Here is a 24,691-nt window from a genome sequence, read left to right as displayed (position 1 = left end):
ATCTTGTAGGAAGTAATCACTCCCTTATTGCTGACTACAAACTATCTATAACTGGGCTAATAACTCCAACTAGCAAAGGATATGAACTAAATGTGCACACGTGGTGAAATTAAGCTCTGGCTTTGATCTCAAAACAAGTGCATCTACTCACTATTGCTCATGCTGTAACACAGTCCAGTTCAAAGTAAATGGCACAGATCCATATGGCAATGATCCATTTGTATATAGGCCTACTGCAGCTCTGATTGGTTATGCTGCACCAGTCTGTGTAGAGTAAGGGCATGTCAATGCAATAGAATCCTACTCCGATGTGTTCTACCTACAACAAAATCCCTTGCATAGTTAGTTTTGCATACTAAGTCTTGCATAGTTCATTTTGTTTTGGTATGTTGCATTAAAAGTGGCTAATATTGATTTAATCAGGATTTCCACAGTAAAGGGACACGTTGATAGTGTTAACAGGGCAACGTTGCCTCTGTTAACTAACAGGGAAACGGTGATAGTGTTAACAGGGCAACGTTGCCTCTGTTAACTAACACGGAAATGTTGATCAAATTAAATATAGCCCTTTGTACATCAGCTGATATCTCAAAGTGCTGTACAGAAACCCATCCTAAAACCCCAAACAGCAAGCAATGCAGCTGTAGAAGCACGGTGGCTAGGAAAAACTCCCTAGAAAGGCCAAAACCTAGGAAGAACCCTAGAGAGGAACCAGGCTATGAGGGGTGGCCAGTCCTCTTCTGGCTGTGCTGGGTGGAGATTATAACAGAACATGGCCAAGATGTTCAAATGTTCATAAATGATCAGCATGGTCCAATAATAATAATCACAGTAGTTGTCGAGGGCGCAGAAAGTCAGCACCTCAGGAGTAAATGGCAGTTGGCTTTTCATAGCCGATCATTCAGAGTATCTCTACCGCTCCTGTTGTCTCTAGAGAGTTGAAAACAGCAGGTCTGGGACAGGTAGTACGTCCCGTGAACAGGTCAGGGTTCCATAGCCGCGTGCAGAACAGTTGAAACTGGAGCAGCAGCACGGCCAGGTGGACTGGGGACAGCAAGGAGTCATCATGCCAGGTAGTCCTGAGGCATGGTCCTAGGGCTCAGGTCCTCCGAGAGAGAGAAAGAAAGAGAGAATTAGAGAGAGCATACTTAAATTCACACAGGACACCGGATAAGACAAGAGAAGTACTTCAGATATAACAAACTGATGCAGATTTAAAGAGGAGTCCGTAATTTGCTTTCTAATGATCATGATCTTTTCCTCAAAGAAGTTCATGAATTTATTACTGCTGAAGTGAAAGCCATCCTCACTTGGGGAATGCTGCTTTTTAGTTAGTTTGCGACAGTATAAAACATACATTTCGTATTGTTCTTATTTTCCTCAATTAAGTTGGAAAAATAGGATGATCGAGCAGCAGTAAGGGCTCTTCGATACTGCAAGGTACTGTCTTTCCAAGCTAGTCGGAAGACTTCCAGTTTGTTGTGGCGCCGTTTCCGTTCCAATTTTCTGGAAGCTTGCTTCAGAGCTCGGGTATTTTCTGTATACCAGGGAGCTAGTTTCTTATGAGAAATGTTTTTAGTTTTTAGGGGTGCAACTGCATCTAGGGTATTGCGCAAGGTTAAATTGAGTTCCTCAGTTAGGTGGTTAACTGATTTTTGTCCTCTGACGTCCTTGGGTAGGCAGAGGGAGTCTGGAAGGGCATCAAGGAATCTTTGTGTTGTATGTGAATTTATAGCACGACTTTTGATGCTCCTTGGTTGGGGTCTGAGCAGATTATTTGTTGCGATTGCAAACATATTAAAATGGTGGTCCGATAGTCCAGGATTATGAGGAAAAACATTAAGATTCACAACATTTATTCCATTGGACAAAACTAGGTCCAGAGTATGACTGTGACAGTGAGTAGGTCCAGAGACATGTTGGACAAAACCCACTGAGTCGATGATGGCTCCGAAAGCCTTTTGGAGTGGGTCTGTGAATATTAAAGTCACCAAAAAATTGAATATTATCTGCTATGACTACAAGGTCCGATAGGAATTCAGGGAACTCAATGAGGAACGCTGTATATGGTCCAGGAGGCCTGTAAACAGTAGCTATAAAAAGTGATTGAGTAGGCTGCATAGATTTCATGACGAGAAGCTCAAAAGACGACAACGCAATTTTTTTTGTAAATTGAAATTTGCTATCGTAAATGTTAGCAACACCTCCGCCTTTGCGAGATGCACGAAGGAAATGGTCACTAGTGTAACCAGGAAGTGAGGCCTCGTTTAACACAGTAAATTCATCAGGCTTAAGCAATGTTTCAGTCAGGCCAATCACATCAAGATTATGATCAGTGATTAGTTCATTGACTATAACTGCCTTTGAAGTAAGGGATCTAACATTAATTAGCCCTATTTTGAGATGTGAGGTATCACGATCTCTTTCAATAATGGCAGGAATGGAGGAGGTCTTTATCCTAGTGAGATTGCTAAGTTTTGCCCAACCCAGGTCGAGGCACAGACACGGTCTCAATGGGGATAGCTGAGCTGACTACACTGACTGTGCTAGTGGCAGACTCCACTAAGCTGGCAGGCTGGCTAACAGCCTGCTGCCTGGCCTGCACCCTATTTCATTGTGGAGCTAGAGGAGTTAGAGCCCTGTCTATGTTGGTAGATAAGATGAGAGCACCCCTCCAGCTAGGATGGAGTCTGTCACTCCTCAGCAGGCCAGGCTTGGTCCTGTTTGTGGGTGAGTCCCAGAAGGAGGGGCAATTATCTACAAATTCTATCTTTTGGGAGGGGCAGAAAACAGTTTTCAACCACCGATTGAGTTGTGAGACTCTGCTGTAAGAGCTCATCACTCCCCCTAACTGGGAGGGGGCCAGAGACAATTACTCGATGCCGACACATCTTTCTAGCTGATTTACATGCTGAAGCTATGTGACCTCTGACTGTTTCATCCTAACAACGTTGGTGCCGACGTGGATAACAATATCTCCATACTCTCTACGCTCTCCAGTTTTAGCTTTAGCCAGCACCATCTTCAGATTAGCCTTAACGTCGGGAGCCCTGCCCCCTGGTAAACAGTGTATGATCGCTGGATGATTTGTTTTAAGTCTAATACTGCAGGTAATGGAGTTGCCAATGACTAGAGTTTTCAATTTGTCAGAGCTAATGGTGGGAAGCTTCGGCGTCTCAGACCCTGTAACGGGAGGAGTAGAGACCAGAGAAGGCTCGGCCTCAGACTCCGACTCGCTGCTTAATGGGGAAAACCAGTTGAAAGTTTCTGTTGGCTGAATGAGCAACACCAGTTGAGCATTCCTACAGCATTTCCCTCCAGAAACCATGAGAAAGTTGTCCGGCTGCGGGGACCGTGAGAGGGGATTTATATTGCTATCTGTACTTACTGGTGGCACAGACGCCGTTTCATCCTTTCCTACACTGAAATTACCCTTGAAATTACCCTTGCCTAACGATGACTTCTGAAGCTGGGCTTGCAGCTCAGCTATCCTCACCATAAGGCGATCGTTCTCCTGTATATTATGAGTACAGCGACTGCAATTAGAAGGCATCATGTTAATGTTACTACTTAGCTTCGGCTGGTGGAGGTCCTGACGAACCACGTCCAGATAAAGCATCATGTTAATGTTACTACTTAGCTTCGGCTGGTGGAGGTCCTGACGAATCACGTCCAGATAAAGCATCATGTTAATGTTACTACTTAGCTTCGGCTGGTCCTGACGAATCACGTCCAGATAAAGCATCATGTTAATGTTACTACTTAGCTTCGGCTGGTGGAGGTCCTGATGAACCACGTCCAGATAAAGCATCATGTTAATGTTACTACTTAGCTTCGGCTGGTGGAGGTCCTGACGAATCACGTCCAGATAAAGCATCATGTTAATGTTACTACTTAGCTTCGGCTGGTGGAGGTCCTGACGAACCACGTCCAGATAAAGCATCATGTTAATGTTACTACTTAGCTTCGGCTGGTGGAGGTCCTGACGAATCACGTCCAGATAAAGCATCATGTTAATGTTACTACTTAGCTTCGGCTGGTGGAGGTCCTGACGAACCACGTCCAGATAAAGCATCATGTTAATGTTACTACTTAGCTTCGGCTGGTGGAGGTCCTGACGAACCACGTCCAGATAAAGCATCATGTTAATGTTACTACTTAGCTTCGGCTGGTGGAGGTCCTGACGAACCACGTCCAGATAAAGCATCATGTTAATGTTACTACTTAGCTTCGGCTGGTGGAGGTCCTGACGAATCACGTCCAGATAAAGCGTCCGGAGTAAAAAAGTTGAGGGAAAAATCTAAAATGTAAACGATAATTAAAAAATAAAAACCGTAAAGTTGTCAGGTAGCAAAGTAAGGTTGGCAACAAAACGCACAAGCGCACAGCAACACGTAAACAAGTCTGCAAGTTGTGACCGGAAATTACGTATGATAGTGTTAACTAACAGGGAAACGGTGATAGTGTTAACTAACAGGGAAACGGTGATAGTTTTAACTAGCAGGGAAACGGTGATAGTGTTAACTAGCAGAGAAACGGTGATAGTGTTAACTAACAGGGAAACGGTGATAGTGTTAACTAACAGGGAAACGGTGATAGTGTTAACTAGCAGGGAAACGGTGATAGTGTTAACTAGCAGGGAAACTGTGATAGTGTTAACTAACAGGGAAACGGTGATAGTGTTAACTAACAGGGAAACGGTGATAGTGTTAACTAACGGGGAAACGGTGATAGTGTTAACTAGCGGGGAAACGGTGATAGTGTTAACTAACAGGGAAACGGTGATAGTGTTAACTAACAGGGAAACGGTGATAGTGTTAACTAGCGGGGAAACGGTGATAGTGTTAACTAGCTGGGAAACGGTGATAGTGTTAACTAACGGGGAAGCGGTGATAGTGTTAACTAACAGGGAAACGGTGATAGTGTTAACTAACGGGGAAACGGTGATAGTGTTACAGGGAAACGGTGATAGTGTTAACTAACGGGGAAACGGTGATAGTGTTAACTAACGGGGAAACGGTGATAGTGTTAACTAACGGGGAAACGGTGATAGTGTTAACTAATGGGGAAAACTCTAGAAAGTTGAGTGAAGTTCAATCTTGTGCTTCTCTGCGCGTCATTTCTTCAGTGTGGCAGTCTGAGGGGAGCTGTGCGCCCACGCAGCTTAGAGGGAACATTGGTCCTGTCCCTCTGTCTGTCTCTCCTCTCTCTCTGTTACCTCCAGATTTGGACAGGAGCATGGAGCCCCTCATCGAGAGGCCAAAGGTTAAACCAGAGGGGTTGCTAGGAGACGCGGAGAACGGCAACAACAACAACAGTCTCTCACAGCCGGACCTGACGACACCTAGCAAGAGCATTACCTGTGAGTTACACACACACGTACATACACAAGCATACGCACACACATACGTCTGTCTGCACATATGTACACGCTCTCTCACGCACACACATACAAATACATAAATGGCTTTGAATGTTTGGGCTCCATTACTGTGCCCCGGTGTTGTGAGTCACACCGTCTGGACCCTGAATGAACACACACAGCCCTAAGAAATAGGTTAGATACACACTCTCTCATGCCTGTGAATTGAATTGTCAACAGAGGGATTTAAAAATTAAAAATAAAGTTTAAATATTTTTTATTTTTAAATAGGCATGTCAAACAAATTCTTATTTACAATGATGGTCTACTGGGTAGCAGTGGGCAGAACAAGAGATTTTTACCTTGTCAGCTCAGGGATTCGATCTAGCAACCTTTCGGTTACTGGTCCAACGCTCTAACCACTAGGATACCTGCCTGTTAGTTTCCAAATTTCTAAAGCACACGTGTCTACATTCAATACGCCACATGCTGCAGCCAAATGAAACACCTCTCCTCCATTTGACTATTTCCTCTCTGTTTGGTGGTAACTGTGATTGCTGGGAGTCGCTATGACTACTGTACCCAGGTGACTCTGACAGTATAGTTTTTGGACGTGTCTGTCTCTCCCCCGTATTCTCTTGGGCATCTTTGTGAAGTATGAACCACAGTTTATGTAGTAATATAGACCTGGGCTTACAGTGTATCGTCAGACCTGATTAGGGGGGTCACAGTTCAAGGCCTGGTCCTGGCTAGAAACACTGGTTTGTTTTTCGTTGATGGGTCACAAGAAGTCAAAACGGTAAAGGTGGTTCACAGAGCTGAACAAATGTCCTTCACTGACCCCCTAACACCATATGGTCCCCCAATACAGTACTGCATTCACTTCCTGCTGGAGAAGCAGCCCTGGCATCAATAACATACAGATACTGTACACAAATATACTGATACACACATACCTTCCTGTCTCCCCCAAAACCCATATCCACACACACATCATCCCACTGTAGTCCGGCCAGGGGTCCTCTGCTCCAAGCAACGTGAGCTACTTCCTGATAGTTACTGAGCTACCACAAAGTAAATCCAGGAGCTGTAATGATGGTGTGTTTAAGAGGCTGTGTCAGAGAGAGAGAGAGAGAGAGAGAGAGAGAGAGAGAGAGAGAGAGAGATTGGGTAATACTAGGACAGTATTTAGGGTTATGGGGGAATTGGGCCGGGTAATGTTGAAATACTTATGAGACAGGTTTCTGTGGGATTTTTGTGTGTGCGTGTGCGTATTAGTCTGGGTCTGTATTCAACATTCTTCTCTTATTTTATGTCCCCCATAAAACCAGCTCCATACACTGTGCTGCAAGAGTTACTAGACTACGGACAAAATGTACAAGCCCCATCTCACACCTTCCTCCATCCCCCTGCTCCTCATTACCCCCTATACCTCCATCCACCTATACCTCCTTCTATCCATCTCACACCTTCCTCTATCCCCCCTATACCTACCTCCTTCCCCCTATACCTCCCTCCTACCAAACCCCTATACCACGCCCCACCCCAAATACCTCCCTCCTTCCACCCCCCTTTACCTCCCTCCATCCCCCTATATCCCCCTATACCTCTCTCCTTCCACCCCCCTATACCTTCCTCCATCCCCCTATACCTTCCTCCATCCCCCTATACCTCCCTCCTTTCACCCCCTATACCTCCCTCCTTTCACCCCCTATACCTCATCCATCCCCCTATACCTCCCTCCCTCCTTCCCCCTATACCTCCCTCCTTCCCCCTATACCTCCCTCCCTCCGTCCACCCCCCTATACCTCCCTCCCTCCTTCCATCTCCCCTATACCTCTCTCCTTCCATCTCCCCTATACCTACCTCCCTCCATCACCCTATACCTCCCTCCCTCCATGCCCCTATACCTCCCTCCTTCCACCCCCCTATACCTCCCTCCTTCCATCTCCCCTATACCTCTCTCCTTCCATCTCCCCGGATACCTCCCTCCTTCCATCCCCCCTATACCTCCCTCCTTCCATCCCCCTATACCTCCATCCTCCCATTCCCCTTTACCTCCCTCCTTCCATCCCCCCATACCTCCCTCCCTCCCCTTATACCTCCCTCCTTCCAACCCCCTATACCTCTCTAATTCCATCTCCCCTATACCTCCCTCCTTCCATCCCCCTATACCTCCCTCCTTCCATCCCCCCTATACCTCCCTCCTTCCATCCCCCTATACCTCCCTCCTTCCATTCCCCTATACCTCCCTCCTTCCATCCCCCTATACCTCCCTCCTTCCATCCCCTATACGTCCCTCCTTCCATTCCCCTATACCTCCCTCCTTCCATCCCCCTATACCCCCTCCTTCCATCTCCCTATACCCCCTCCTTCCATCCCCCTATACCCCCTCCTTCCATTCCCCTATACCCCCTCCTTCCATTCCCCTATACCCCCTCCTTCCATTCCCCTATAGCTCCCTCCTTCCATCCCCCTATACCTCCCTCCTTCCATCCCCTATACCTCCCTCCTTCCATCCCCCTATACCCCCTCCTTCCATCCCCCTATACCCCCTCCTTCCATTCCCCTATACCCCCCCTTCCATTCCCCTATACCTCCCTCGTTCCATCCTCCTTCCATCCCCCCTTTACCTCCCTCCATCCCCTGTTCCTCCCTCCTTCCATCCCCCTATACATCCCTCCTTCCATCTCCCCTATACATCCCTCCTTCCATCTCCCCTATACCTCCCTATACCTCCCTCCTTCCATCCCCCCTATACCTACCTCCTTCCCCCTGTACCTCCCTCCCCCCTATACCTCCCTCTCCCCTATACCTCCCTCTATCCATCTTATACCTTCCTCTATCCCCCCCTATACCTACCTCCTTCCCCCTATACCTCCCTCCTACCAACCCCCTATACCACGCCCCATCCCCCTATACCTCCCTCCTTCCACCCCCCTATACCTCCCTCCATCCCCCTATACCTCCCTCCCTCCATCCCCCTATGCCTCCCTCCTTCCATCCCCCTATGCCTCCCTCCTTCCATCCCCCTATGCCTCCCTCCTTCCATCCCCCTATACCTCCCTCCTTCCATCCCCCCTATACCTCCCTCCATCCCCATATGCCTCCCTCCTTCCATCCCCCTATACCTCCCTCCTTCCACCCCCCTATACCTCCCTCCATCATTCTATACCTCCATGCCCCTATACCTCGCTCCTTCCAGCCCCCTATACCTCCCTCCTTCCATCCCCCTATACCGCCCTCCTTCCATCCCCCTATACCTCCCTCCTTCCATCCCCCCTATACCTCCCGCCTATACCTCCCACCTTCCATCCTCCCTATACCTCCCTCCTTCCATCCCCCTATATCTCCCTCCTTCCATCCCCCCTATACCTCCCCCCTATACCTCCCTCCTTCCATCCCCCTATGCCTCCCTCCTTCCTTCCATCCCCCTATACCTCCCTCCTTCCATCCCCCTATACCTCCCTCCTTCCATCCCCCCTATACCTCCCCCCTATACCTCCCACCTTCCATCCTCCCTATACCTCCCTCCTTCCATCCCCCTATATCTCCCTCCTTCCATCCCCCCTATACCTCCCCCCTATACCTCCCTCCTTCCATCCCCCTATGCCTCCCTCCTTCCTTCCATCCCCCTATACCTCCCTCCTTCCATCCCCCTATACCTCCCTCCTTCCATCCCCCTATGCCTCCCTCCTTCCTTCCATCCCCCTATACCGCCCTCCTTCCATCCCCCTATACCTCCCTCCTTCCATCCCCCTATACCTCCCTCCTTCCATCCCCCTATCCCTCCTTCCATCCCCCTATGCCTCCCTCCTTCCTTCCACCCCCCTTTTCCTCCCTCCTTCCATCCTCCCTATACCTCCCTCCTTCCATCCCCCTATACCTCCCTCCTTCCATCTCCCCTATACATCCCTCCTTCCATCTCCCCTATACCTCCCTATACCTCCCTCCTTCCATCCCCCTATACCTCCCTCCTTCCATCCCCCTATACCTCCATCCTCCCATTCCCCTATACCTCCCTCCTTCCATCCCCCTATACCTCCCTCCATCTCCTTATACCTCCCTCCTTCCAACCCCCTTTACCTCCCTCCTTCCATCCCCCCTATACCTCTCTAATTCCATCTCCCCTCTACCTCCCTCCTTCCATCCCCCTATACCTCCCTCCTTCCATCCCCCCTATACCTCCCTCCTTCCATCCCCCTATACCTCCCTCCTTCCATCCCCTATACCTCCCTCCTTCCAATCCCCTATACCTCCCTCCTTCCATCCCCCTATACCCCCTCCTTCCATCCCCCTATGCCTCCCTCCTTCCTTCCTTCCCCCTATACCTCCCTCCTTCCATCCCCCTATACCTCTCTCCTTCCATCCCCCCTATACCTCCCTCCTTCCATCCCCCTATACCTCCCTCCTTCCATTCCCCTATACCTCCCTCCTTCCATCCCCCTATACCTCCCTCCTTCCATCCCCTATACCTCCCTCCTTCCATTCCCCTATACCTCCCTCCTTCCATCCCCCTATACCCCCTCCTTCCATCCCCCTATACCCCCTCCTTCCATTCCCCTATACCCCCTCCTTCCATTCCCCTATAGCTCCCTCCTTCCATCCCCCTATATCTCCCTCCTTCCATCCCCTATACCTCCCTCCTTCCATCCCCCTATACCCCCTCCTTCCATCCCCCTATACCCCCTCCTTCCATTCCCCTATACCCCTCCCCTTCCATTCCCCTATACCTCCCTCGTTCCATCCTCCTTCCATCCCCCCTTTACCTCCCTCCATCCCCTGTTCCTCCCTCCTTCCATCCCCCTATACATCCCTCCTTCCATCCCCCTATACATCCCTCCTTCCATCTCCCCTATACCTCCCTATACCTCCCTCCTTCCATCCCCCCTATACCTACCTCCTTCCCCCTGTACCTCCCTCCCCCCTATACCTCCCTCTCCCCTATACCTCCCTCTATCCATCTTATACCTTCCTCTATCCCCCCTATACCTCCCTCCTACCAACCCCCTATACCACGCCCCATCCCCCTATACCTCCCTCCTTCCACCCCCCTATACCTCCCTCCATCCCCCTATACCTCCCTCCCTCCATCCCCCTATGCCTCCCTCCTTCCATCCCCCTATGCCTCCCTCCTTCCATCCCCCTATACATCCCTCCTTCCATCTCCCCTATACATCCCTCCTTCCATCTCCCCTATACCTCCCTATACCTCCCTCCTTCCATCCCCCCTATACCTACCTCCTTCCCCCTGTACCTCCCTCCCCCCTATACCTCCCTCTCCCCTATACCTCCCTCTATCCATCTTATACCTTCCTCTATCCCCCCCTATACCTCCCTCCCTCCATCCCCCTATGCCTCCCTCCTTCCATCCCCCTATGCCTCCCTCCTTCCATCCCCCTATGCCTCCCTCCTTCCATCCCCCTATACCTCCCTCCTTCCATCCCCCTATACCTCCCTCCATCCCCCTATACCTCCCTCCCTCCATCCCCCTATACCTCCCTCCTTCCCTCCCCCTATGCCGCCCTCCTTCCATCCCCCTATGCCTCCCTCCTTCCATCCCCCTATGCCTCCCTCCTTCATCCCCCTATACCTCCCTCCTTCCATCCCCCTATACCTCTCTCCTTCCATCCCCCTATACCTCCCTCCTTCCATCCCCCTATACCGCCCTCCTTCCATCCCCCTATACCGCCCTCCTTCCATCCCCCTATACCGCCCTCCTTCCATCTCCCCTATACCTACCACCCTCCTTCCATCCCCCTATACCTCTCTCCTTCCATCCCCCTCTACCCCTCCTTCCATCCCCCTATACCTCCCTCCTTCCATCCCCCTATACCTCCCTCCTTCCATCCCCCTATACCTCCCTCATCCCCCCTATACCTCCCTCCTTCCATCCCCCTATACCTCCCTCCTTCCATCCCCCTATCCCTCCTCCTCCCATCCCCCTATACCTCCCTCCTTCCATCCCCCTATTCCTCTCTCCTTCCATACCCCTCTACCCCTCCTTCCATCCCCCTATATCTCCCTCCTTCCATCCCCCTATACCTCCCTCATTCCCCCTATATCTCCCTCCTTCCATCCCCCTATACGTTCCTCCATCCACCTATACCTCCCTCAACCCCCCTATACCTCCCTCCCTATACCTCCCTCAATCCATCTCTACACCTCCTTTCAAACCCTCCTCCCACTCTGGTGTACATATCTAGGATCAGCTTTCCCTTCCCCAAGCCTAACCTTAACCATTAGGGGAATAAATCAAAACAGACCTTAGATCAGCATCTATAAGCAATGTCATCTCTGTTACGCCCGCTTTTCTCTGCTGATGCAGATGGCTGGTGAGTCAGTCTGGGGGCTCGTATTATGTGAGTGTGTGTGTGTATGTGTGTTTTTGTGCATGCGTGTGTGTCGAAGTCGTAAATTGAACACTATTGTATCATCAGCAACACTGTGACTAACTTTCTAGATCCTCTTACTCTGCTACAACCACAGGCATAAAGAGAGGGAGAGTTTGGCCTGTCTACTGATTATATCAAATATGAACTTGTGGCTCTTGCTGCTACTAGTTGACTAGATGTCTGTGTGTATGTGCCGTGATGTCATCATGTAAATGACACGTGAGTGGAGGAAAACAGAAGCGAGATTGCATTCTGCAACCCAGATGCTCTGTCTCACAGTGATGACATCATGGCTGTAGCATGTGTCTGGCGCTGGGCCTCTGACAAGCTGTCTGAGACTAATGTGCAGAGAGAGCCGTTAACGGGTGTGTGTTAATGTGGCGCATGTGTGCACAAGTGCGTCAGTGCATGCACGAGTGTGTGCACAGGTTTGTGTGTGCTGTGCCTGCATGTGCGTGTATGCTGTTCTCTTCAGTAGTTGAGTGGTGTGTTTCTGTGTCTCTAGCACATTGATTCAGTAAAGCATCAGTCAAGCTCTTACGTCAGTGTGAGTGGCCTGTCACAGTCCTATACACCCTGCCAGTAAGTAGCATGGGAGGGGTGAAAAGCTGTCTGACTCATGACTGACCTCTCCTTTGGGGGTACTCTTGTATGTTTTTAACTGTTTTCATCCAAACCTCAGGTCTGCTCTGCTGCTACTCTAACCACCATCACCACCACCTACCTCTCTGTCAGACCCTCACTCACTCACTCCCTTTGTCTGGTGCCACAGTGGAACACAGAGAGTTAAGGACCCACAGGGATTCATCAGTCCTCATGACTCATTTGTACAACTTCAGTCAGAAAATGCTCCATACAGACAAGTTAATAACAGCTGAAATGGAGCAATATTTAGTTAACGTTTTAGTTGTAAGGCGTACAATCACGCACACACCACAGTGCAGTGGAAAGGCTGAGTTGACAGCTTGGTGAGGTCAGTATGATGGGCTCGTTAAAGGGGATGTGGACCAGGTTAGAGTGTCGCTGGTGTAAAATGTAACAGGATCGTGACACAGTGCCTTTAATTACACACCAGTCTGAGATTGATCTGTCCTCATCCTCCTCTTCCTCCTCCTTCACACACGCACACAGTAGTCTGTGATTAATCTCTCCTTTTCCTCATCCTCCTCTTGCTTCTCTCTCTCTCTCTCTCACACACACACACACACACACACACACACACACACACACACACACACACACACACACACACACACACACACACACACACACACACACACACACACACACACACACACACACACACACACACACACACACACAGCCTGGAAAGAGTGACACCTAACCCCAACTTTACTTCTGACCCCTTCTTTCCCCTTCCCTCTCTCCTCTGTCTTACCTTTCACCTTTTCCACCTTTCTTCTCTCCTCCTTCCCTCTCTGCTCTCTCCTCCTTCCATCTCTCTTCCTTCCCTCTCTCCTCCTTCCCTCTCTGCTCTCTCCTCCTTCCCTCTCTCCTTCTTCCCTCTCTGCTCTCTCCTTCTTCCCTCTCTGCTCTCTCCTCCTTCCCTCTCTGCTCTCTCCTCCTTCCCTCTCTACTCTCTCCTCCTTCCCTCTCTGCTCTCTCCTCCTTCCCTCTCTGCTCTCTCCTCCTTCCCTCTCTCCTCCTTCCCTCTCTGCTCTCTCCTCCTTTCCCTCTCTGCTCTCTCCTCCTTCCCTCTCTGCTCTCTCTTCCTTCCCTCTCTCCTCCTTCCCTCTCTGCTCTCTCCTCCTTCCCTCTCTCCTCCTTCTCTCTCTCCTCCTTCCCTCTCTCCTCTCTCCTCCTTCCCTCTCTCCTCTCTCCTCCCTCCCTCTCTCCATATTTTCACCCCATTCTCCCAGTTAAGTAGGGCGTTTATCCTCTCTCAGCCCCCATTGCCCACTCTGTATAGGGAAATAAGGCACACTTCCATTGGAATACCACTCTTTAGAAATACCACACTCTGCTCTTCTGAGATTAGAGTCCCCATCCCTGTAGAGATTGTTATTGAAATGAGCTGAAGCAGCCAGGGGCTTATGAGGTCAGTGTTTTTGAGGGGTCACACATTTTAACACCCCCCACCTCCCAGTCCTCATCAAGTCCCATTGGTGGTGAATGAGGTGACAGTGGAAGGACAAGGTGACAGTACTTACCATGTAAAGCACTTAGTTGTGATTAGCTGTGATCTGTAGTAACAGTTCTGGGCTTCACTCAGGTGTTTCTGTTCTATATGTAGGGAGGGAAAACAGGTTCCCAACATGTCCCTCACAGCTCTGACCGAGTTCAGCTGGCCTGGCATCAACAGCACTCTGTTTACTGTCTACTGGTCAGACTGCTGAGTCACTGAAGGAGAGAGGGAGGAAAAGAGGGAGGTAGGAGGAGGGAGGTTGGAAAGGTAGAGAGGTGCAGTGATCAGTAGTAATCATAGCCTCAAGTCTAGAATGGTGGGAGGGAGGTGACTGAAGGGGAGGTGATGGGAGGGAGGTGACTGAAGGGGAGGTGGTGGGAGGGAGGTGACTGAAGGGGAGGTGGTGGGAGGGAGGTGACTGAAGGGGAGGTGGTGGGAGGGAGGTGACTGAAGGGGAGGTGGTGGGAGGGAGGTGACTGAAGGGGAGGTGGTGGGAGGGAGGTGACTGAAGGGAAGGTGGTGGGAGGGAGGTGACTGAAGGGGAGGTGGTGGGAGGGAGGTGACTGAAGGGGAGGTGGTGGGAGGGAGGTGACTGAAGGGGAGGTGGTGGGAGGGAGGTGACTGAAGGGGAGGTGGTGGGAGGGAGGTGACTGAAGGGAAGGTGGTGGGAGGGAGGTGACTGAAGGGGAGGTGGTGGGAGGGAGGTGACTGAAGGGGAGGTGGTGGGAGGGAGGTGACTGAAGGGGAGGTGGTGGGAGGGAGGTGACTGAAGGGGAGGTGGTGGGATTTGGAGGGAGGGGGGGGGTGAGGAGGAGGTTGGCAGTTTGGAGGGTAATGGGAGGTGAGTGAATGGAGGGATTTGGGGAGAGAGGGAGGGGGGAGGGGAGGGGAGGTAGAGGTGAGCATTCAGCCGACTGTGATTCACCCTCTCTCAAGCCAGGCATACCACACCCCCATCGCTGCAGGCAACAGGCTGGGCCTACACTGGGCCTCTCTTCCTCTCCCAGTCTCACCCTGTCTCTCTCTCTCAAATCAATTCAAGGGCTTTATTGGCATGGGAAACATAAGTTAACATTGCCAAAACAAGTGAAATAGATAATAAACAAAAGTGAAATAAACAATCAAATTAACACTCTATGTCTCGCTCTGTTTCTCTCACACACTGTTTTGTACATATTCTTGCATTCTCCGGCCCAGGCTACACTATTGACTCACCCTCCTTCCTGCTCTGTGTTTCTCCCCCCTTCTCCTTCAGTTTGTGGTGTGCCAGTTTCATCATGCTAAGCCCACAGTCATTTGGCTTTTTATTTGTTCTTATTTTTAACTATGTGCTGCTGAATCATTGTGTTTGTGTGGCACGCCCTTGCATCACTCCTGACCCAAAATAGACAAGACAGCCAAAGCTTAGGGGTGTATATCCGCAGAACGGATCTTTCTCTCACACACTGTCGTCTGTTTCTCTATCTCACAAACACATACACACACACTCTCTATCGCAGGGTGTGTTGCACAAAGAGCTGTTTCTCTCTGTGTGTGTGTGTGCCAGCCTTGTTGTTTGTCCTTAGGCTTTATATGGAGACAGTCATGACTCCTCTGAAACCTAGTCAGTCTGTCTGTCTGGCTGCTAGATGCCCAAGAGACCCGCCTGTTTACTGCCCACACACACCCCCACCGACACCCACACACAGGGGAGAGGGGTGAATGAACTCTCATACCACTCTTAATAATATCCAGACACCATTTAAACTCTCTCTGTCCAGTTAGAAGGAAGTTATCCCTTGTTCCATTTCTAGCAATCCTTTTTTAAAGACTCCAATGGCCTTCAGTAAACAAACAATATTGTATTCCTGCTGATGTTGTCTTTACCAACCAGAGGAATGTACTGGTGACCAGACATGGACGGCATTTCACTGTGCTACTTAGAGAATGACTAGCAGAGAGATGTGGGGTAAAGGCATCGCTCTGTGTGGTTTCACTAAAACTGACTCTGATTAGGGTTGGTGGCTGCAATTATGTCTCTCTCTCTGTGTGTGTGCGTGTCTGTGTGCATGTGCATGTCTTCTAGTGAAGTGAAAAGCAGAGACATGGTTTTTAGGGCAGATTCTCTCTCTCTGGGGTCCAGGGTTTATAGATGGATCTGACTGTTCCTCCTTACTGATCATTTGGAGAACAATGGTGGCCACACATCCTGTCTCCTCCTCTACTCACCATCCCTCGCTCTCTCTTCTCCTCCTCTAGACAGAACCAAACCGTTATGCTGTAATGTACTACACAGCATTGTACTGTATCTTTAAAATGTACGAATGGTTAAAGTGAAAGACCGGGGGATAGCGAGGAGGAGAGACAAAGAGCGAGGGGGAGAGGGGGGGGGGGGGGAGAAGGAGAGTGGGGAGAGAGAAGGAGGGGAGAGAGAGAAGAGAGAGGAGAGAGAGAAGGGGGGAGAGAGAAGGAGAGTGGGGAGAGAGAAGGGGGGATAGAGGGGAGAGAGAAGGAGAGTGGGGGAGAGGGAGAGAGAGAAGGAGAGAGAGTAGGGGAGAGAGAAGGGGAGAGAGGGGGGAGAGAAGGAGAGTGGGGGAGAGAGAAGGGGGATAGGGGGGGAGAGAAGGAGAGTGGGGGAGAGGGGGAGAGAGAGTGGGGGAGAGAGAAGAGGGGAGAGGGGGAGAGAGGAGAGTGGGGAGAGAGAAGGGGGGAGAGGGGGAGAGAGAAGGGGGGAGAGGGGGAGAGAGAAGGATAGTGGGGAGAGGGAAGGGGGGAGAGGGGGAGAGAGAAGGAGAGTGGGGAGAGAGAGGGGGGAGAGGGGGGGAGAAGGAGAGTGGGGGAGAGGAGGAGAGTGGGGAGAGAGAAGGGGGGAGAGGGGGAGAGGAGAGGAGAGAGAGTGGGGGAGAGAGAGGGAGAGAGTGGGGGAGAGGAGGAGAGAGAGTGGGGGAGAGGAGGAGAGAGAGGAGAGGAGGAGAGAGAGTGGGGGAGAGGAGAGAGGAGAGAGAGAGAGTGGGGAGAGAGAAGGAGCGAGGGAGAGAGGAGAGCGAGAGTGGGGGAGAGAGTGGGGGAGAGAGAAGGAGCGAGGGAGAGAGAAGGAGAGAGAGAAGGAGCGAGGGAGAAGGAGCGAGAGAAGGAGCGAGGGAGAAGGAGCGAGAGAAGGAGCGAGGGAGAAGGAGCGAGGGAGAAGGAGCGAGAGAAGGAGTGGGAGAGAGAAGGAGCGAGAGAGAAGGAGAGAGAGAAGGAGCGAGGAAGAAGGAGCGAGGGAGAAGGAGCGAGGGAGAGAGAGTGGGGGAGAGAGAAGGAGCGAGAGAGAAGGAGAGAGAGAAGGAGCGAGGGAGAAGGAGAGAGATGAGGAGCGAGGGAGAGAGAGTGGGGGAGAGAAGGAGCGAGGAGAGAGAGTGGGTGAGAGAGTGGGGGAGAGAGAGGAGAGAGTGGGGGAGTGAGAAGGAGAGAGAGTGGGGGAGAGAGAGAGAGAGAGGAGAGCGAGAGTGGGGGAGAGAGAAGGAGCGAGGGAGAGAGAAGGAGAGCGAGAGTGGGGGAGAGAGTGGGGGAGAGAGAAGGAGCGAGGGAGAGAGAAGGAGAGCGAGAGTGGGGGAGAGAGAAGGAGCGAGGGAGAGAGAAGGAGAGCGAGAGTGGGGGAGAGAGTGGGGGAGAGAGTGCGAGAGAGAGAAGGAGAGAGAGAGAGAGGAGCGAGGAGCGAGGGAGAAGGAGCGAGAGAAGGAGCAAGGGAGAAGGAGCGAGAGAGAAGGAGAGAGAGAGAAGGAGCGAGAGAGAGAAGGAGCGAGGTAGAAGGAGCGAGAGAAGGAGCGAGGGAGAAGGAGCGAGGGAGAGAGAGTGGGGGAGAGAAGGAGCGAGAGAGAAGGAGAGAGAGAAGGAGCGAGGGAGAAGGAGAGAGATGAGGAGCGAGGGAGAGAGAGTGGGGGAGAGAAGGAGAGAGAGTGGGGGAGAGAGTGGGGGAGAGAAGGAGAGAGTGGGGGAGAGAGAAGGAGAGAGTGGGGGAGAGAGAGAGAGGAGAGCGAGAGTGGGGGAGAGAGTGGGGGAGAGAGAAGGAGCGAGGGAGAGAGGAGAGCGAGAGTGGGGGAGAGAGTGGGGGAAAGAGAAGGAGCGAGGGAGAGAGAAGGAGAGCGAGAGTGGGGGAGAGTGGGGGAGAAGGAGGAAAAAGGAGAAAGGAGACATAACAGCAGAGCAGCAGGTATTGACTTATGACATACTTCAGAAGACGCAATATTTTTTCCCCACACACACACACACACACTCACACACACACTCACACACACTACCCCGTGGGTTGCCAGACATCTGGAATGGGGTTAGAAAACGCTGAATGAAAGAATCTTTAATCACACTCGATTGGTTGTGTGACCCCGGCCATGGGCCAATCAAAACAGCCCTAGCAGGGTTATCTGTCTCTGAATGATTGTCTAATGGACGGTTTTACTGCCCGCTAGGCCTCACTGCATCTCAGCCCCCGGTGTGTGTGTCTGTGTGTGTGTTTCTCTCTGGATGTCCTGCAGTGGTTTTCTACCCTGTGAAGTCACACCTCTCTCCATCTGTGTGTTCAGGTCAAGAAAATATTTAGGGCCTCGAAAGGATGGTATTAAATATTATCATAATATATCATATATTTTTCAAGGTGTTTCTTTTGACAGAGGTGGTGTGCTTTCACACCTCAGGAAATGAGTATTGGTGGCACTGCTCAGAGTAAAATATACGAAGAGGTGCACGTTGGACAGCCAAGATCAACCCTGGTCTGAGTTAAAGGAGGAACAGTAGAGGGTTTGTAGGTTGTAAACACACCAGGGTTGTGTGTGTGTGTGTGTGTGTGTAGCCTACATTTGAGACTGTGAGGAGAGAGAACCAAGCCATTTCAGCCCCTCTGTTCACATAAATCAAAACCCTAAAACTAGCAACCATATATGCATCACAGTCATGAGTGACATATGAATGCAGGGTGCACCTAGCAATGTGCAGCTGCCAGTGGTAGACCATGAAGTACCAGTTGTCCTTGGTGAATGATTTGAATAGGTTCTTAATGTTCTGTGAATTTGACCTGGCCAAACTGAAGGCCTATTTCTTATGGGGATTCTCGGTAATGATGTTGTGTCCAAGGAGAGGAGACTTGTTCTTGAGAGGAGAGGAGAGGAGAGGAGAGGAGAGGAGAGGAGAGGAGAGGAGAGGAGAGGAGGAGGACATTAGCGTAGAGTGTCTGTCTGTGGGTTGTCGTGTAAGCATCTAGACGAGCCGGGTCAGAAGTCATCATAATACACATGGCCCTTCCCAGGAGCCATTGGGGCCTGCTGTATCAATGACTACGTTTCCAATGTGTCCCGCTATTACAACGAAAGCAACTATTGTAAATGTTTTTATTTTATTTCTTTGTTCCTGTCCTCAGGTCAGCCCCAGGCTCGATCCACCCACATCCACCCTGCCCAACCCTGCCTAACACAGCCAACCAGCCAGCCACGAGACGGAGCCAAGCTTCACACACACGGACCCAACTGCACGCACGCCCCTCACACCAACGGAGTGAGGAACGGAGGCCCCTGTGATCGGCCTGCCCCTGGCTCCCTCCCTAAAGCAGCCTCTTCCTCCTCCTCGTCGGGGATGAAGAACTCCAAGAAGCTCCAGTCCAACCCCTCCATCACCTCTCAGAGCAGCAAGAGGAGCAAGAGCTCCTCCAAGAGTAACAGCTCCCAGATACCTACAGAGGTACAGGAAGGTGAGTTGCTACCTGATCTAGTCTATCTCACTGTATCCTGCACTTCCTCCCTCCTCCTATGTCTCATCTCCTATTATTCTCCATCCCGTCTCCCCCATCCTCTCCCAAACAGTATGCATTCCCAACCAACTTAGCAGGCCAAATAAAGATGAATAACTCCCCGTCTCTCCCTCAGACTGTTGTGTTCACTGTATCCTGGCCTGTCTGTTCTGTGAGTTCCTGACTCTGTGTAACATCGTGTTGGACTGTGCCACCTGTGGTTCGTGTGCGGGGGACAACTCGGCGTGCTTCTGCTGCTGCTGCGCCTCGGAGGAGTGCGGCGACTGTGAGCTGCCATGTGACATGGACTGTGGGATCATCGACGCGTGCTGCGAGTCTGCAGACTGCCTGGAGATCTGTATGGAGTGCTGTGGTCTCTGTTTCTCCTCCTGAGCCTCCCAAACTGCAGTGGGTGATATCTCTCTGTCTCACACAGACAAAGCCCAGGCTCAGTAGACAGGGTAGTAGAGGGGCAGGATCATTGGCCAATATTGAGGACATATTGAGAGTTGCCATTGGTCCATGTAAGGACATATCATTGGCTTTGACCAAGATCAAGTGCTGGCATTGGTCAATGTTTTGGACAATCCATTGGAATTGACCAATCAAAGGACATGGACTACTCTTTGGCTTGTCCTGCTCACCTCTCTTATGTGTTGCCTGTCAGTTTGTTAAGGAGAATTATGGATATCTCCCATTGCTAAGCAGATGTGTATACACCATGCTAGCTGTGCTCCAGTGATGGTTCTGAACGGCTTCTCTCTCTGGACTTCCTTTGGACCCTCAGTGATCTGTCTCAGTGAGCTGTCTCTTCTTACAGCAGAACCCCCTCTCTCCAGAGGCTCAGCAGCACAATGAATGGATCTCTCCATGCATGAAAATGACCTTGCAGGCAAATGAGAAAATGGCTCCATTTAACAGGATTTCAGTGTTTCTGTAGATAAGACAGCAGAGTAATAGGAAAATGGTCGCTCAGATCGGAGCAGAACCCTAGTTTGTCCTTGGCAAGGTTAAAGGCTTCCAGTTTTAGTGCTAACCGTTTTTCTCAGCGTGCACGGTCCTGTGTGGAGGGTGTGTCTACTGTAGATGACTAGGACTGGGAGTAGGGGGCTTGGCTACAAACCAATGGAAACACGTCAACACTAACTACGTTTCCATCCAAAGTTTATGCGAGTGAAGTCATACCGTATTAACAAAAATCAGGATAGCTGTGAAGATTTGTAAAAAAAAAATACAAAAATGCCGACATGGTGGGATCTTTTTGTGGCGGTAAAATGTATTATGCGAGAAATGGTGAAGTGATGATCGACGCTTGACTGCTATTTGACAAGTACAAACATTCTCCCTCTCATCCATAATAACCGTATCATGTAGACGAGCCTACCTGCACGGTATCTGAGAGCTGGTGGCTGGAGCTCATCTGCCAAGACCAGAGTTATTTAACACAGCAGTTTTTGTGACTAAACTATTGGTAGAGTTGAAAATGCAATGGAAACACTTTAGATTTATATTTGGTACATGAAAACTGGAGCGGAAAAGTACATTTTGTGTCACTGCTTTATCAGGCACTGATTTATATGCGCATATTTTCTTAATGCGAATTCTAGAATATTTGCATGAACATCTGTCTGTAATTGGATGGAAACCTAGCTACTGCTACAAACATTTTGTTCCATAGCCAGCATTAGCACACCTGATTCAGCTAATCGAGATCTTATGGTTAGTTGATGAGTTGAATAGTGCTGGGCTGAAACCAAAGTCTGCAGTGTTTGTAGGGGCGTTGTTGACCGACCAAATAATCGACACATCCTCCATCTGACTCAAACATGTGAAAGAAGAGAGCTCGTCTTTCATCTTTCTGTAACTGTCTATATGTCTGGCTGTAAACGGATTACAGATGGTTACTAACTGATAGACTGGAAGAGATCATTCAAACTCTCAATGCTTTTACCTGATCTGCTCATTCTCTTGTACTGTACATTATGTGAACGGAAGGCCTCTGCTTTACTCCAGGCCTGGATTGTCTCCCCTTGCAACAAAAATTCTATTAATCCATCTTATTTTGTGTAGATTTTAGTTTAGATATTTGCATTTCTCTTCCAATGTGAAATCACATTTCTATGTTATCAGTTCCAACGTCTCTCGCTGCAAAGCAGTCGTTCTTCAAAATGTCATTTCATTTAGAATATCTGCGGATATTATGCTAAGTATGATCCATATGCTAGCATTTGGAATGGTAAGTATATTAGTTTTATCATAATAGAATAGATCCTGCACACTCCAACACATACCCTTTTCTGCCCAGCAACTCACGAGATATAATGTATTTTTCTACTTATGATTATGTTTGTATATTTTATACCCAGTGGGTCCTGATTGCCCTCAGCAAAAACTGTGTTGTTCCTCTTATGACTTTGGAGTCTATTCAATCTGAAACTCTGAAGCGCTACAGATTCAGCTCTATGCATTTTAAGGTAATTTCTGATTGGGCCCACATTTGCAGCGTTTACCGTGAATGTAGTCAATCATGCTGTAGAGCTGAACTTCCGCGATGCAGATTGAACAGGACCCTTTGTCTCTCAGAAACACCAAAGCAAATCAAAGAGTTTGCTGTTGCTGAATCTTTATATCCTATATTCTGTGGAAGGTTTTAAACTTGGTTGTAGGCTATGGCTAATCAAACTAGCCAATTGCTTGATTCCAAAGACTACAGCCTTTACAGATAGATAATCTGTATTGTATTACTGGGTGTAACTAGTAATGAAAGACATGCCTTATTGGGAATACTAGGAATCTCTGATGAAAGAGCTAACTGTACATCTACATGGAGATTAAGGTAAGATTGAAAAAATGCATTAAAGTTTTATTCCGGATTACAAATGATGTAGAGAGAGGTGTCATATTGTACACCCAAGTCATTGTTGAGTAAAGCCCTGGAAATATGCCTAGTCTTAACAATGTAGACTGTTTTTAATGGAAAATAAAACTGGAAATCAGAAGTGGGAATTTGAGAGATACAGGTGAAGTCAGTAGTTTACATTAACTTATGTTGGAGTCATTAAAACTAATTTCTTCAACCACTCCACAAATTTCTTGTTAACAAACTATAGTTTTGGCAAGTCGGTTAGGACATCTACTTTGTGCATGACACAAGTAATTTTTCCAACAATTGTTTACAGACAGATTATTTCACTTATAATTCACTGTATCACAATTCCAGTGGGTCAGAAGTTTACATACACTAAATTGACTGTCCCTTTAAACAGCTTGGAAAATTCCAGAAAATGATGTCATGGTTTTAGAAGCTTCTGATAGGCTAATTAACATAATTTGTGTCAATTGGAGGTGTACCTGTGGATGTATTTCAAGGCCTATCTTCAAACTCTACTTTGGTGCAAAATGTGCAAATCCCAGAACAACAGCAAAGGACCTTGTGAAGATGCTGGAGGAAACAGGTACAAAAGTATCTATATCCACAGTAAAACGAGTCCTATATCGACATAACCTGAAAGGCCGCTCAGCAAGGAAGAAGCCACTGCTCCAAAACCGCCAGAAAAAAGCCAGACTATGGTTTGCAACTGCACATGGGGACAAAGATTGTACTTTTTGGAGAAATGTCCTCTGGTCTGATGAAACATAAATAGAACTGTTTGGCCATAATGACCATCGTTAATGTTTGGAGGAAAAAGGGGGAGGCTTGCAAACAGAAGAACAGCATCCCAACCGTGAAGCATGGGGGTGGCAGCATCATGTTGTGGCAGTGCTTTGCTGCAGGAGAGACTGGTGCACTTCACAAAATAGATGGCATTATGTGGAAGTTTTACTTTTTGTGGATATATTGAAGCAACATCTCAAGACATCCGTCAGGAAGTTAAAGCTTGGTCGCAAATGGGTCTTCCAAATGGACAAAGACCCCAAGCATACTTCCAAAGTTGTGGCAAAATGGTTTAAGGACAACAAAGTCAAGGTATTGGAGTGGCCATCAATCCTATAGAATATTTGTGGGCAGAACTGAAAAAGCATGTGCCAGCAAGGAGGCCTACAAACCTGACTCGGTAACACCAGCTCTGTCAGGAGGAATGGGCCAAAATTCACCCAACTTATTGTGGGAAGCTTGTTGAAAGCTACCGGAGACGTTTGACCCAAGTTAAACCATTTAAAGGCAATACACTCAATTCGTTTTTGGTAGCATGTACTTCTGACCCACTGGGAATGTGATGAAAGAAATAAAAGCTGAAATAAATAATTCGCTCTACTATTATTCTGACATTTCACATTCTTAAAATAAAGTGGTGATCCTAACTGATCTAAAACAGGGATTTTATTACTAGGATTAAATGTCAGGAATTGTGAAACTGAGTTTAACTGTATTTGGCTAAGGAGTATGTAAACTTCTGACTTCAACTGTATACGTATAGGAAGCCGTAATAATGTTTGTTGTTTTGGATGCACTCTGGATCAAACAGGAACCGTATCTAATGTAGTCAAATTGTGGTGTTAACTCTTAAATAGTTAGGATAGAACTGGAACATAATCAACTTGATACTGCCCGAGTGAACAGTGACATTTTGCATTCCCTGACAGTGCAAGGTTCCGCTCCACTACAATCTCTCTCTTTTTCCTTTTTCATGTCTTGTCTCGTGAAATGGGCCTTGAGACATCTCATGGGTGTCAAGATGAAATCTTAGCTTGCTCTGGTGAAAGTAGTTGATACAAGCATTATGTCCAATACATGTGTTTAGTGTTTACCCAGGACCATGTGTAATAAAATGACCGTGTTAGAAGTAAAACGGTGTCAATATTTTTGTCATCAGGCACCAATGCAGACTGGTCTTTCCTCTATGTATCTACCATGATGTCCATATTTACTGAAATGCCTCTTCTCTGAACAGACTACGGGCTCTATTCCGTCTGTATCGCTGAAGTGTAACAGATTGCACCATAGAAATGTAAAAGTCATTTCTGATTGAGCCAACATATGCAGCTTTTACCATGAATACAGTCTCCATTTAACACTGGAATATTGCCTTTAAGATTCAATCATGGTGTAT

The 24,691-nt window shown here is 49.0% G+C and overlaps 1 protein-coding gene across 2 annotated transcripts in view; it reads left to right on the top strand.

The window, feature by feature from the left end:
- The window catches only part of LOC139371144 (myoD family inhibitor-like), a 46,244-nt gene extending 21,814 nt beyond the window's left edge, over window positions 1-24,430 (top strand). For both annotated transcript variants that reach the window (XM_071111240.1, XM_071111241.1), the window contains exons 3-5: window positions 5,225-5,362; window positions 19,275-19,601; window positions 19,777-24,430. In XM_071111240.1, coding sequence (XP_070967341.1) covers window positions 5,225-5,362; window positions 19,275-19,601; window positions 19,777-20,033 — 722 coding nt within the window. In that variant the 3' untranslated portion in view covers window positions 20,034-24,430. The remainder of the gene's footprint in view (window positions 1-5,224; window positions 5,363-19,274; window positions 19,602-19,776) is intronic.
- The last annotated feature ends 261 nt before the right edge of the window (window positions 24,431-24,691 follow it).

This window comes from Oncorhynchus clarkii, chromosome 17 (genome assembly GCF_045791955.1).
Source record: "Oncorhynchus clarkii lewisi isolate Uvic-CL-2024 chromosome 17, UVic_Ocla_1.0, whole genome shotgun sequence".
NCBI lineage: Eukaryota > Metazoa > Chordata > Actinopteri > Salmoniformes > Salmonidae > Oncorhynchus > Oncorhynchus clarkii.
This window is presented reverse-complemented; position numbering and strand designations above follow the sequence as displayed.